This window comes from Erythrolamprus reginae, chromosome 1 (genome assembly GCF_031021105.1).
Source record: "Erythrolamprus reginae isolate rEryReg1 chromosome 1, rEryReg1.hap1, whole genome shotgun sequence".
Classification (NCBI taxonomy): domain Eukaryota; kingdom Metazoa; phylum Chordata; class Lepidosauria; order Squamata; family Dipsadidae; genus Erythrolamprus; species Erythrolamprus reginae.
This window is the reverse complement of record NC_091950.1, coordinates 16,904,103-16,918,402: the sequence shown is the minus strand read 5'-3', so window position 1 is coordinate 16,918,402 and position 14,300 is coordinate 16,904,103. Positions and strand designations below refer to the sequence as shown.

General features: G+C 43.9%; 1 protein-coding gene across 2 annotated transcripts in view; it reads right to left on the bottom strand.

The window, feature by feature from the left end:
* Nucleotides 1-478: 478 nt before the first annotated feature.
* Nucleotides 479-14,300, bottom strand: part of TJP3 (tight junction protein 3) — a 91,399-nt gene continuing 77,577 nt past the window's right edge. For both annotated transcript variants that reach the window (XM_070745593.1, XM_070745585.1), the window contains exons 15-20: nt 12,617-12,712; nt 11,404-11,474; nt 9,990-10,301; nt 7,861-8,118; nt 6,183-6,235; nt 479-4,002 (exon numbers count right to left, since the gene is read on the bottom strand). In XM_070745593.1, coding sequence (XP_070601694.1) covers nt 3,894-4,002; nt 6,183-6,235; nt 7,861-8,118; nt 9,990-10,301; nt 11,404-11,474; nt 12,617-12,712 — 899 coding nt within the window. In that variant the 3' untranslated portion in view covers nt 479-3,893. The remainder of the gene's footprint in view (nt 4,003-6,182; nt 6,236-7,860; nt 8,119-9,989; nt 10,302-11,403; nt 11,475-12,616; nt 12,713-14,300) is intronic.

Below are 14,300 nucleotides of genomic sequence, written 5' to 3'. Positions count from 1 at the left end.
CCAAAAAAAAGAAGAAAAAAAAAGCCGGTCGTGAACGGAGTGCGAGGCTCCACCCACCCGCCCAGATGCCGCCATTTGGGTTCTTTTACCCTTTGCGCATGCACAGAATGCTTTGCGCATGTGCAGAGGGCAAAAGAACCCGAATGGTAGTGTCTGGGCAGGTGGACTGTGTCGCCTTTGAAACCAAAGCAGAGCAACGTGTGTGTGTGTGTGTCTCACTTCGTTGGAAGAAGAAGGGGTGTGAAGTTTCTTCACAGCTGCTAGCTAAGTACTTAATGACTGCTCAAGAGAAATTGTACAGACTACCCGGTTGTTTTGGGACGAGTGCTCTTTGCAATACAAAAAGAGTGCTTAGTTTATTTTGAATTTTGGGATAAAGAACATTGTTTTGAATTTTCAAACGTGTGTGTGTCTGAAATTTGTACCCTTGAATTTTCGGGAGGCTCCTACCAGAGAGCCCGGCAGAACACATGCCGACTTAGCTGCAAAGGAATGCTTTAATACAAAAGGCACAAATAAATGATGGACAGGCAAAACCACGGCTCCTCCATCTTCACTCGTCACATATGGAGAAGACTGACGCGTACATTAAGGCAATACATCAGATTTCCCTCATCCCAGGGATTGGTCAGCGGGCACACAAAAACAAAAAGGGGAGAGAAATCCCAAAGGGAAGTTATACAGAGTTTTAAAAAGTACCAGTAATTAAGTATGCTTAATACTCTTTTCACATTTCTTGATTAAAAAGGCAGAATTAAATCACCCTCTGACTACCACATTGCACATTTTATATAAAAAAGGGAGTTATAAAATTGTAAGGAACCAGAACAAGGCCCCTAATAAGATTTATGTCGACCTTTGGACCATAATGGGCCAGCTCCATTATTGCCATAACTCAAGGACTATACATCAGTGATGGTGAATCTTTTTTTCCTCCGGTGCCAAAAAAATGTGGCCGTGCGCTATTGCACATGCGTGAGTGCCCATACCCATAATTCAATGCTTGGGGAGGTAAAAACAGCCCCCCCCCCCCCGGAGACCCTCTGGAGGCTGGAAACGGCCTGTTTCCCAACTTCTGGTGGGCTCAGGAGGCTCGTGTTTTGCCCTCCCCAGGATCCAAAGCAGGGGTCCCCAAACTTTTTACATAGGGGGCCAGTTCACTGTCCCTCGGACTGTTGGAGGGCCGGACTATAAAAAAACTATGAACAAATCCCTATGCACACTGCACATACCTTTTTTAAAAGTAAAAAACAAAATAGGAACGTACTATTTAGGGGGAGAAGATCTGAAATTCATATATGTTTATGTTTTGTTTTTAATTTTCTTTTGTTAACATCTGATTGGCTATACAAGGGTTTCTTGGCTTATGAAAAATGTATAAAGAAAGAAGGAAGCACTTTGGCATAATGGTTAATAAGTTAGAAATATAATTGGTGTTGCACTTTTTGAAGGAACATTAAGGAGGGAATTTAATTAAAAGAAAATGAATGTAACTGGATGGCAAAATTAGAAAAAAAAACCCTTTTGCAACTTTTTTGATAATTGATATTTGTTACTAACAAAATACCGCATTTTATTCATGGAAAATTAGATGGTACACTGTGTTGTTTGAATGTATGTTGAGAGAAAAATTAAAAAAAATTACCCCCCCCCCCAAAAACAGTCCTTCCTTCCTCTGTCCCTCCATTCATTTCATTCTTCCTTCCTTCCTTTCTTCCTTGTTCCCTCCATTTCTCCTTCCTTCCTTCTTTCCTTCCTTCCCTCCTTCATTCCTCTCCACTTCTCCTTCCCTCCCTCTCTTTCCCTTTTCTTTCTTTCTCTCTCTCTTTTCCCTGTGCTCTTGTCACTCACTTGCGGGCCGGATAAATGGCCTCAGTGGGCCGCATGTGGCCCACGGGCCATAGTTTGGGGGCCACTGATCCAAAGGCTTCCCTGGAACCAAGGGAGGGTAAAAACACCCTCCCCCATCTCAATGGAGTCTCTCTGGAAGCCAAAACCGCCCTCCCAGAGCCTCTGTGCAAGCCAAAAATCAGCTGGCCAGCATACATATGCACATTGGAGCTGAACTCGGGCAATGGCTCGTGTGCCAGCAGATATGGCTCTGCGTGCCACCTGTGGCATCCGTGCCATAGGTTCGCCATCACTGATCTATACCATAAATGTGTAGCCTCTCAATTGAACTTGAAAAAAATAAGTTGAATCGTGGATGGTTTCAGGCCAGACAGAGATTGAGATTTATATAGTAGTCAAAATTGGCAATCTCATGAAATTTCGGCCTTGATTTGCAGTTGTGAGAGATAATACGGCAACACTTTAGGCCTGAAGTGAGGGTGAGGAAGGGGCTCTTGACTGGGATGTAAGGGAATCATATTAGCTGGTGATAGACACAGGGGGAAAAGATTTAAAAAGATAAAACACGGAGTGTGGTTTGTAAGAAAGAATAGTTCCTTGTTAGAAGGAAAAGACAGTACAGTAGTACCTCTAGATACGAGTTTAATTCATTCCAGAACGGAGCTCGTATGTCGAACAACTCGTATCTGGAACAAATGGCTTTAGACTTTGTTTTTCCCCGTGGAGATAACCAGAAGCAAGGATTCTTGCGCCACCTAGTGGATTCTTGGCTCGTATCCCGAATTTGAGCTCGGGTCTGGAACAGAAATTTCGCTCCCCTTGTGGCTCGTAACTTGGAATACTCGCATGTGGAGCAGCTCGTATCTAGAGGTACTACTGTACATAGATTTAAAATTCTTAAATCTTAAAATTCTTCAGACATGTCTCAAATTTGTGAATGGACGTAGGTTGGTTTCAGTGAAGGGCTCTGCTTACTTTTCCCTCCCGGTACGGGACCCGGAGGCTGGTACATGCGCCCGAAGTGACATTTCACATACGCAGAAGCAAAAAGAGGGCAAAAATTGTTGAAATCTCACCCGCCCAAGCATCCTCATGTGCGATTTCGCTTTGGGCGCACGCGCAGAAACAAAATCTCATGCAGAGGCGCGCACACAAATGGCGGGCGCTTGTGTGGTTGGCCATGCCTCCGGAACCCATCAAACACCTCCCCCCCCCCCGGTTAATGGATCGCCGATCCCATCTGTATCAGGTAAGGCCCGTCACTGGTTTCTTAAAAAGCATTATGTATCAAATTAAAATACGAGGTGGAAGCTCTTGGCCTCCCTTGAAATATAGAAGTGGTCTAAGGATGCCGTGTATCAGTCTTTTTCCATTTTGACAACTTGAAGATATCTGGACTTCAACTCCCAGAATTCCCAAGCCAGCAAAGTTTGAAACTTCTTATCCCAATTAAATGGATCCAGATTGACGCTAAAATGGTTGTAAAGTCCTTCAAATGCCTTATTATGAGCTTGTTAAGATGGCTGGTGGAAACCCTTGTTGAGATGGCGGGTGGAGACGCAGTATTTCCCAAACTTGGCAACTTGAAGATGTCTGGACTTCGACTCCCAGAATTCCCCAGCCAGCAAATGCTGGCTGGGGAATTCTGGGAGTTGGAGTCCAGACATCTTCAAGTTGCCAAGTTTGGGAAACATGATTTAGAGCAAAGGGCAGAAGTAGCTTGAACACATCGAGCATGAAAGGACAGTGAAGATGTTCAACTGAAGACCAAACTTCCATCCAAGGTGGCTTGTTCCTCCTGGTTGCTCCTGGGGGCGCTAGGGAGGGCCCACAACTTAAGGCAAGACGGTGAAAGAGAAAAACAATATTTCTGGAACAAGTCCAGGAGGCAAAGCTGGCCATGACAACCTCCGGTGGGTGAAAATCTTGACATATCCCCTATGTTTTTAGCGCTCGATAGGCCTTGGAAGGTTCCCACCAAAATTGGAAGGACCAGGACAGCTTTGCACGGCCATCCAAGAACGTTGCAGGAGGCCGCGTGGTCACAGGTCTGTGGCAGGTCCCCAGTCATAACCATAGTCCTGGTCTGACTCCGAGTCATAACTCTGCGCATGGGTGAACTTCTTCCGCAGGGCTTCGTGTTCGTATTCCCTGACAAAAAGATAGAACAATTGTAAATCAATGCGCTGCATGTATTCACATATGCACGTTAAATAGCCTGTATTCATAGATGGGTAGAATCAAGATCTCGTAAAGAATTATATTATATTGGTAATGACCTATAAAGCCCTACATGGCATCGGACCAGAGTACCTACGAGACCGCCTTCTGCCGCACGAATCCGAGCGGCTGATTAGGTCCCACAAAGTTGGCCTTCTCCGGGTCCTGTCGACAAAACAATGCCGTCTGGTGGGACCCAGGGAAGAGCCTTCTCTGTGGTGGCCCCGGCCCTCTAAAATCAACTCCCCCCGGAGATTCGAACTGCCCCTACCCTCCTCGCCTTCTGTAAAATGTTGAAGACTCACCTTTGCTGCCAAGCGTGGGGGGATTAATCTCCCCCCCCCTCTTTTTTTCGCTGACCTTTATTATGTTTATGTTCAGTCAGACTGAGTGTGTATGATTGTGTAGCAGATAAGTTTTTATAACAATGTACAGTGTTCCCTCAATTTTTGTGGGTTCAAACTTTGCGAATAGGCTATACCACGGTTTTTCAAAAAATATTAATTAAAAATTATTTGCGGTTTTTTTCCTATACCACGGTTTTCCCCGCCCAATGACGTCATACGTCATCACCAAACTAATAATTTTTGCAAATAAATAACAAAAAAAATTATTATTGTTAATAAATAATTATGTTTATAAATATCAGGATCACTAAGTGTCTTATGCAATGGTGAGTACCAGTAATAATGGTGAGTAAATGGTTGTTAAGGGAATGGGAAATTGTAATTTAGGGGTTTAAAGTGTTAAGGGATGGCTTGTGATACTGTCCATCAGTGTTCCCTCTAATTTTTTGGGGGGGTGGGCGGAAAAGTATAGTGTCTGAGCGGCAGTCCCTTCAGGACTGGGCGGCACAGAAATAATAAATAAACAAACAAACAAACAAACAAACAAACAAACACCCACCCTGTTTTGCCTCAGAGAATTTCAAAATAAAATAGTGTACTGTGTGTCTATAACAGTGAGCTCATAATAGGGCAACTCTATCAATATCAAAATGCCACTTAAATAGTTGAGCTAGTTTCAAACTAGATTTTGATTTTCTTTCTCTCTTCCTTACTCCCATTCTTTTTCTTTCTCTTTTCCTTCCTCTCTTTTTTCTATCTGTTTCTCTCTCTTCCTCTCTTCCCCTCTCTCTCCTTCCCTCTCACTCTTTCCCTCTCGGCTTCTGGGCAGGTTTGGAAAACTCTGAGTTGATGATGATTTTGAAGTGAGCGATTGCTGACTGCTCAGCTTAGAGGGAACTATGCTGTCCATAGCCAAAAATGGTGTATTTACTTCAGCATCTCAACTTCGTGGAAATTCGACTTTCGCGGGCGGTCTCGGAACACATCCCCCATGAAAATCGAGGGAACACTGTATTTTAAATTAGTTTTTAAAAGTTTTTAACATTTGATTTGTATTTATATTATATTGCTGTTTTGTTGTGAGGCGCCCCGAGTCTTAGGGGTGGCATAAAAATATAATGAATAATAATAATAATAATAATAATAATAATAATAATAATAACAACAACAACAACAACAACCCCCCCAGTGAGGGAGGCAAGCAAATGGGAAATGGGATTCCCCGCCTCCTTTTGCTCGCACCCCCTCCCCCCGGTCTGTAGGAAATCCACGCCTCCCCTCCCTCTTTGTGCTCCAAAGGTCCGGATTCCCTCCGCCCTTTTAAAGCCCTTCAGGGGTGGAGCCCTACCCGTCTCTCCCTCCCACCCACCGCCCGTCGGCCGGAATCCTGAATAGCTGGCATGTGCAGAGCGCCTCACCCCCCCCCCGGTGCTGCAATAGTATCACGGTGTTCGATCGAACGCCAAACCTGAACACGGACTTCTGGAAAAGTCCGGGATCGGGTTCGGTATACCAAACCCGGCCAAGTTTGGCACGGACCCGAACTATACAAGTTCAGTTCACCCAACACTACTCATGAAGCGATAGGGACATCTAGATTTTCCAGGCCATAGTTCTCCTGCAGGAGCTGAATCGTTTCTGTTCTTTCTGGATATTTCAAATTCTGCCCCATGTACGGACAGACTGATTGCATTTTGAGTCCAACTGCAGGCGTAAGAAAATTCTTCCCAACCCACCACAAAGTATCAAATTAGTAGTTTATACCTAATGTCATAACTGCTGTGCCATTGTCCCTGGGGTTGGTGATCACTATCGTGCTGTAAGAAAGAGAAATATATATACAGTATAAGAGATATTCAGAATGTTTGCTCAAGTATTACAAATCACTTTATGGCAAGGATTTTCAAACTGTGGCTTTTGACGCAGTCCTAGAAAGAAGAAGGAGGAGGAGGAGGAGGAGGGGGACAAGGAAGAAGAGGACAAGGAGGAGGAGGAGGAGGAAGAAGAGGAAGAGGAGGAAGAAGAGGAGGAGGAAGAAGAGGAGGAGGAAGAAGAGGAGGAAGAAGAGGACAAGGAGGAGGAGGAGGAGGAGGAGGAGGAAGAAGAGGAGGAGGAGGAAGAGGAGGAGGAGGAAGGAGGAGGAGGAAGAAGAGGAGGAAGAAGAGGAGGAAGAAGAGGAGGAGGAGGAAGAAGAGGACAAGGAGGAGGAGGAGGAGGAGGAGGAAGAGGAGGAGGAAGAGGAGGAGGAGGAAGGAGGAGGAAGAAGAAGAGGAAGAAGAAGAGGAAGAGGAAGAAGAGGAGGAGGAAGAAGAGGAAGAGGAGGAAGAAGAGGAGGAGGAAGAAGAGGAGGAGGAAGGAGGAGGAGGAAGAAGAGGAGGAAGAAGAGGAGGAGGAGGAGGAAGAGGAGGAGGAGGAGGAAGAAGAGGACAAGGAAGAAGAGGAGGAGGAGGAGGAAGAGGAAGAAGAGGAGGAAGAAGAAGAGGAAGAGGAAGAAGAGAAGGAGGAGGAAGAAGAGGAAGAGGAGGAAGAAGAGGAGGAGGAAGAAGAGAAGGAGGAGGAAGAAGAGGAAGAGGAGGAAGAAGAGGAGGAGGAAGAGGAGGAGGAGGAAGGAGGAGGAGGAAGAAGAGGAGGAAGAAGAGGAGGAGGAGGAAGAAGAGGACAAGGAAGAAGAGGAGGAGGAAGAGGAAGAAGAGGAGGAAGAAGAAGAGGAAGAGGAAGAAGAGAAGGAGGAGGAAGAAGAGGAAGAGGAGGAAGAAGAGGAGGAGGAAGAAGAGAAGGAGGAGGAAGAGGAAGAGGAGGAAGAAGAGGAGGAGGAGGAAGAAGAGGACAAGGAGGAGGAGGAGGAAGAAGAGGACAAGGAGGAGGAGGAGGAGGAGGAAGAAGAGGAGGAGGAAGAGGAGGAGGAGGAAGGAGGAGGAGGAAGAAGAGGAGGAAGAAGAGGAGGAGGAGGAAGAAGAGGACAAGGAGGAGGAGGAGGAGGAGGAAGAAGAGGAGGAGGAAGAGGAGGAGGAGGAAGGAGGAGGAAGAAGAAGAGGAAGAAGAAGAGGAAGAGGAAGAAGAGAAGGAGGAGGAAGAAGAGGAAGAGGAGGAAGAAGAGGAGGAGGAAGAAGAGGAGGAGGAAGAAGAGGAGGAAGAAGAGGAGGAAGAAGAGGAGGAGGAAGAAGAGGACAAGGAAGAAGAGGACAAGGAGGAGGAGGAGGAGGAAGAGGAGGAAGAAGAGGAGGAGGAGGAAGAAGAGGAGGAGGGCGAAGAAGGATGGAAGGCTGAGTCAACCTTGAGCGGGTGATGAGATTTAAACCGCTGACCTTCAGATCTACAAGTCAGCTTCAGTGGCCTGCAGTACAGCACTCTACCTGCTGCGCCACCCCGGCTCATAAATTAGTATGCTAGATTACATCACCTTTAGGACCCATCCCAAAGCCAGGCATCTGACTCTCCTTACCACATCGATGGGGTAGGCCAAAGCAGCTGCCACACGTTCGTTTAGCTCCTGGTCCAGGTGTGGTTCTGCCGGCTCCGAAGAACGGCTCAGCGCTGCTTCCTGATAGGACTCGTCGAGTTCCTGGTCTGTGTAAGGTTCCCCTTCGGCATCCGTTTCCTCGTAATCGCTGTTGGCCCGACTGTCGCAAGTCAGGTCACCCATACTGATGGCTGAGGTCTGGTTTAATATGTCCAGGCTCTCCTCAGCCGAAGCATCCACCTGAAGAGGAAAAAATGAGTGGTTTATTTTATTTTGTTTTCATTAAAAATTAAAAAAACAACTATTTGTATGAACCCAATTTAGTCTGCCCTTATACTATTTCCTGTATTTTATCTTACAATGGATATATGTTTATCCCAGGCATGTTTAAATTCAGTTACTGTGGATTTACCAACCACGTCTGCTGGAAGTTTGTTCCAAGGATCTACTACTCTTTCAGTAAAATAATATTTTCTCATGTTGCTTCTGATCTTTCCCCCAACTAACTTCAGACTGTGTCCCCTTGTTCTTGTGTTCACTTTCCTATTAAAAACACTTCCCTCCTGAACCTTATTTAACCCTTTGACATATTTAAATGTTTCGATCATGTCCCCCCTTTTCCTTCTGTCCTCCAGACTATACAGATTGAGTTCATGAAGTCTTTCCTGATAGGTTTTATGCTTAAGACCTTAACTATTATAGCCTTTGTATGAATAAAATTATTCTTTGTAAACAGTATATTCGGTAAGTCTTTGATTTACTTTCCTTTATATGCCCAATTTTTATGACTTTTCAGGGTATCCTGCAGCTTAAAAAGTTAACGTGATAGACAAAAACTGTGCTTATTTTTGGATCCAGAGTTAGTTGAAAACAAGTCATAGATTTATTTATTTATCTATCTATCTATCTATCTATCTATCTATCTATCTATCTATCTATCTATCTATCTATTTATTTAGATTTGTATGCCGCCCCTCTCCGTAGACTCGGGGCGGCTAACAACAATAAAAAACAATATAAACAAATCTAATATTAAAAGTAGTTTTAAAAACGCCAATTTAAGAAACCAATCATACATACAAACATACCATGCATAAGTTTTGTAAGCCTAGGGGGAAGGGAAAGTCTCAGTTCCCCCATGCCTGACGACAGAGGTGGGTTTTAAGGAGCTTACGAAAGGCAAGGAGGGTGGGGGCAACTCTGATATCTGGGGAGAGTTGGTTCCAGAGGGTCGGGGCCGCCACAGAGAAGGCTCTTTCCCTGGGTTCCGCCAGATGACATTGTTTAGTCCAGTGTTTTTCAACCAGTGTGCTGCGGCACACTAGCATGCCGCGAGACATGGTCAAGTGTGCCGCAAAGCTCAGCAAGAGAAAGACAGAGAGAGAAAGAAAGAGAGAGAAAGAAAGAGAGAGATCCGCCCCTCTCACCGGCTTTCTTGGGGCACGGGTCCTCCTGCAGCAGCGCTGGCGGCTACGGCTTCTTGTCCTCCTCATTTGGCCACTAGCCGCTCTGAGTGCTTTGAGAATGCCTGCCTCGCCCCTCTCGCAGTCCCTTAGCTGAGAGCGCTTTCATCCCAGCTGTCAGCAAGGGGCCTGCAGGAGAGGCGGGGCAGGCGTTCTCACAGAGAGAGAGCAACAGACAGAGCGAGATAGAAAGGAGAGAGGGAGAGAGAGTGTGAGAAAGAGAGAGAGAGAGCAAGAGGGGGGGAGAGTGGAAGGTAGAGAGAGAGAGAAATGATAGAAAAAAGGGGAGAAAAAAAGAGAAATGAGAAAATGATTGAAGCAGAGAATGACAGGAAAGAGAGAGAAAGAGAGAGAGAAGTGACTCTTGGTGATGACGTATGACATCATTGGGTGGGAAAAACCGTGGTATAGAAAAAAAAACACGGAGTATTTTTTAATTAATATTTTTTGAAAAACCGTGGTATAGCGTTTCGTGAAGTTTGAACCCGCGATAATCGAGGGATCACTGTACAATGAATTGGCACCCAGGATTGCTAATCCTGACAGGCAGCAGTTCTTATGAATCCAGAGAGGTTCAGGTTAAGGGAGACTGACCTGCTGCATACAAGCTGGGTTAATTTTTTACTCCACTACGATGTGCCCACTCACCTGTTCTTCCGTCATCCAGACAGGGCGGGCCTGTTGAATTTGGATGATCTCTTTCAGGGTCTGATACCAGTTGTTGGACCCTCCGGCGAGACTGATGGTGGCCGTGAAGAGGTGGCCGCAATACTTCTGCATCTTGGCGGCCTGCGCATAGAGGCGCCGCGAACTCTTCTTGGAATCTGGCGCTAGCCACTGCCGCATGGCCTTGATTCCTTGCCGGCTATCCGGCTCACAGAAGACCACAATGGGGAAATACTGCACATAATTGAGACGTTCTACAGCGGCTGGTGTGATATCTAGCAACGCGTGTTTATCCTGTTGAAAGGGGAAGGGAAGGGTTAGTATCACTTTGTAAGACCCTGGTAAGACCATGCTTGGAATACTGAATCCAGTTTTGGTCGCCACCAGTAATGGGCTGCTGCCCCCACGTGTGGGGGGGGGGGGAAGGGGGCGGGAACTTCCTGACTGGTGGAACAATCAATCAGTGGAACAGCTTGCCTCCAGAAGTTGTGGGTGCTCCACCACTACAGGCTTTTTAAGAGGATCGTAATTTTAAACATCCACATAGAAAGACCCATCCTCGAATACAGTTCACCTGTTTGGAACCCATATCGCATCTCGGACATTAACACCCTCAAAAATGTCCAAAGATACTTCACCAGAAGAGCCCTTCACTCCTCCACTCGAAACAGAATACCCTACGAGACTAGACTTTCAATCCTGGGCCTAGAAAGTTTAGAATTAAGACCCCTTAAAGCCGCCCCGAGTCTTCGGAGAGGGGCGGCATACAAATCCAAATAATAAATAAAAATAAATAAATAAAGATCTAAGTATTGCCCACAAGATCATACGCTGCAACGTCCTGCCTGTCGGCGACTACTTCAGCTTCAACCACAACAACACAAGAGCACATAACAGATTTAAACTTAATATTAACCGCTCCAAACTTGACTGTAAAAAATACGACTTCAGTAACCGAGTTGTTGAAGCGTGGAACTCATTACCGGACTCCATAGTGTCATCCCCAAACCCCCAACACTTTACCCTTAGATTATCTACGGTTGACCTCTCCAGATTCCTAAGAGGTCAATAAGGGGCGAGTACAAGTGTCCTATATCTCCTATACCTTTCTTCTATTCCTATATCTCTTCTTCTATTCTTTCATTGATATGTTCTATTACTATACCTTCTTTATTATTTCTTAGATATATTTTACTATGAGTATCTCCTCTATAACCTTCATCATGTATTTTACTATGTGTATATAGCTATATACCCACTAAAACCCTCATTGTGTATTGGACAAAACAAATAAAATAAATAAGCAAATAAATAAATAAATAAATAAATAAATAAGCAAATTAAAAAACAAACAAACAAACAAACAAATAAATAAATAAACCCTTCGTGTTCTCACCTGCTTTGCAACTTGCCACACGGTGTCCAGTTTGATCACTTTGGATGTTCCACCTTCTCTCAAAACACTGTCTGGAACCGTAGAGAAAGGGAGAAGGAGAAGCGATGTGAGAATACAAGCTAGTCCTTGACTTACGACGATTGGTTTAGCGACCGATCGAAGTTAACAACACTGCTCAAACAGGGACGTACAACGACTCCTTAATAATAATAATAATAATAATAATAATAATAATTATTATTATTATTATTATTATTATTATTTAATAATAATTTATTAGATTTGTATGCCGCCCCTCTCAGAGGATTCGGAGCGGCTCACAACAACAATACACAATGTACAAATCTAATGTTAAAAAACAATTAAAACCCTTCTTATAAAAGACATTCACACAACCTAACAAACCATACATAAAAAACCATTAACACTTAACAACCATTGGCACAAAACAAACACAACGTATCCTTCTCCAAATGAATAAACTCCCACATGCGCTCTCTGCAATGCTCGTAATTTATCAGCAATCCCATTAGCCTAATTGCCTCAGCCACAGGTGTTCTTCCTTATCTCCAACGATACCTGCGCAGTTGGTCCCTTCTAGCCATGAGCCTGCGCATTCTGGCATCTATCCGCCGATCCTCTTCCTCTGAGTCTGATGACCCACTAATGGGGCCATTAACTAATGGGCTGGCTGCATCCATCTCTCTATTTGATTCTTCTTCTCTCCCCAGCATCTGACCTTGGCAAGGAATCCTCACTGTCAGAAGCTGATGGCAATAAGACCTGAGGACTCTCCTAAGCCAACATCCAAATTCCCCGTTGCAGGAGCTGCCCAGAGCCAACCACAACAGACGCACACATGCGCACCGGGGACGTGGAGCTCTGTGGGAAGCACACTGGTAGCCGTGGTAAGTGTAATCCGCCCCTGGTCAGTACCCGGATGTAGCACACATGCACGGATTTTTTGATGTGATTTATTTATTATTTATTATATTATTTATTTATTTATTATTATTTATTAACTGGATTTGTATGCTGCCCCTCTCCGGGGATGAGTTCTCCGCCCCGAGTTTGAGGAGAAAGGCGGCATACAAATCTAATAAATGAATGAATGAATGAATGAATAAATGAATAAATAAATAAATGTGGGCGATGTGCACACTTCCCAACCAGTAGGGACGGTAAGAGAAACCCATCCTTGAAGCACACTCACCTGCGATCTGAAATTGATCTGGCATCTCCGTGCTCAGTTTCTGCATGGCGATGTCAGCAATTGGGCCCAGGATCACCACAGGACGCTTAAAAGTGGCTGCATGAGAAAAGACACGTTGCAAATCAAGCTTCTAGTCCATAGGAGATCAGGAGAAAGGCATCAGAGCAAGTATTGCCTGGGAGACTTGAAATAAAGAAGCTAGAATACAGTATTTATTTATTTATTTATTTATTCATTCATTCATTCATTCATTCATTCATTCATTCATTCATTCATTCATTCATAGACACATAGAAGACTGACGGCAGAAAAAGACCTCATGGTCCATCTAGTCTGCCCTTATACTATTTCCTGTATTTTATCTTACAATGGATATATGTTTATCCCAGGCATGTTTAAATTCAGTTACTGTGGATTTACCAACCACGTCTGCTGGAAGTTTGTTCCAAGGATCTACTACCCTTTCAGTGAAATAATATTTTCTCACGTTACTTCTAATCTTTCCCCCAACTAACCTCAGATTGTGTCCCCTTCTTCTTGTGTTCACTTTCCTATTAAAAACACTTCCCTCCTGAACCTTATTTAACCCTTTAACATATTTAAATGTTTCGATCATGTCCCCCCTTTTCCTTCTGTCCTCCAGACTATACAGATTGAGTTCATTCATTCATTCCTTTCATTCATTCATTCATTGGATTTGTATGCCGCCCCTCTTCGTGGACTCGGGGCAGCTCACAGCAAACACAGAACACATAATAAAACAATTTGATCCAATTAATAGCAGTTAAAAGACTTTTAAAAAAAATCCTAAAAACTAAAAACATTCATTTATCATTCACTCAATCAATAATTTATTCTAAACACTTTCGTTGGTCGTGGGGGGGGAGAGAGCTAATGGCCCCAGGCCTGGCGGCAAACTTTTTCAGAAAGCATATACCACTAGTTTAATATAACACTAGTTTAATGAAAAGAAAGACCAGGGGAGACATGATAGCAGTGTTCCAATATCTCAGGGGTTGCCACAAAGAAGAGGGAGTCAAATTATTCTCCTAAGCACCTGAGGGTAGAACAAGAAGCAATGGATGGAAACTAATCAAGGAGAGAAGCAACTTAGAACTAAGGAGAAATTTCTTGACAGTTAGAATAATTAAATTGTGAAACAGCTTGCCTCCAGAAGTTGTGAATACTCCAACACTGGAAGTTTTAAAGAAGATGTTGGATAACCCTTTGTCTGAAGTGGTGTAGGGTCTCCTGCCTAAGCAGGGGGTTGGACTAGAAGACCTCCGAGGTCCCTTCCAACTCTGTTGTTGTTGTTGTTGCTATTATTATTATTATTATTATTATTATTATTATTATTATTATTATTACTACTACTACTACTACTACTATTATTATTACTACCACTACTACTATTGTTGTTGTTGTTGTTGTTGTTGTTGTTATTATTATTATTATTATTATTATTATTATTATTATTATTATTAGAAACATAGAAACATAGAAGTCTGACGGCAGAAAAAGACCTCATGGTCCATCTAGTCTGCCCTTATACTATTTTCTGTATTTTATGTTAGGATGGATATATGTTTATCCCAGGCATGTTTAAATTCAGAACTGTGGATTTATCTACCATGTCTGCTGGAAGTTTGTTCCAAGGATCTACTACTCTTTCAGTAAAATAATA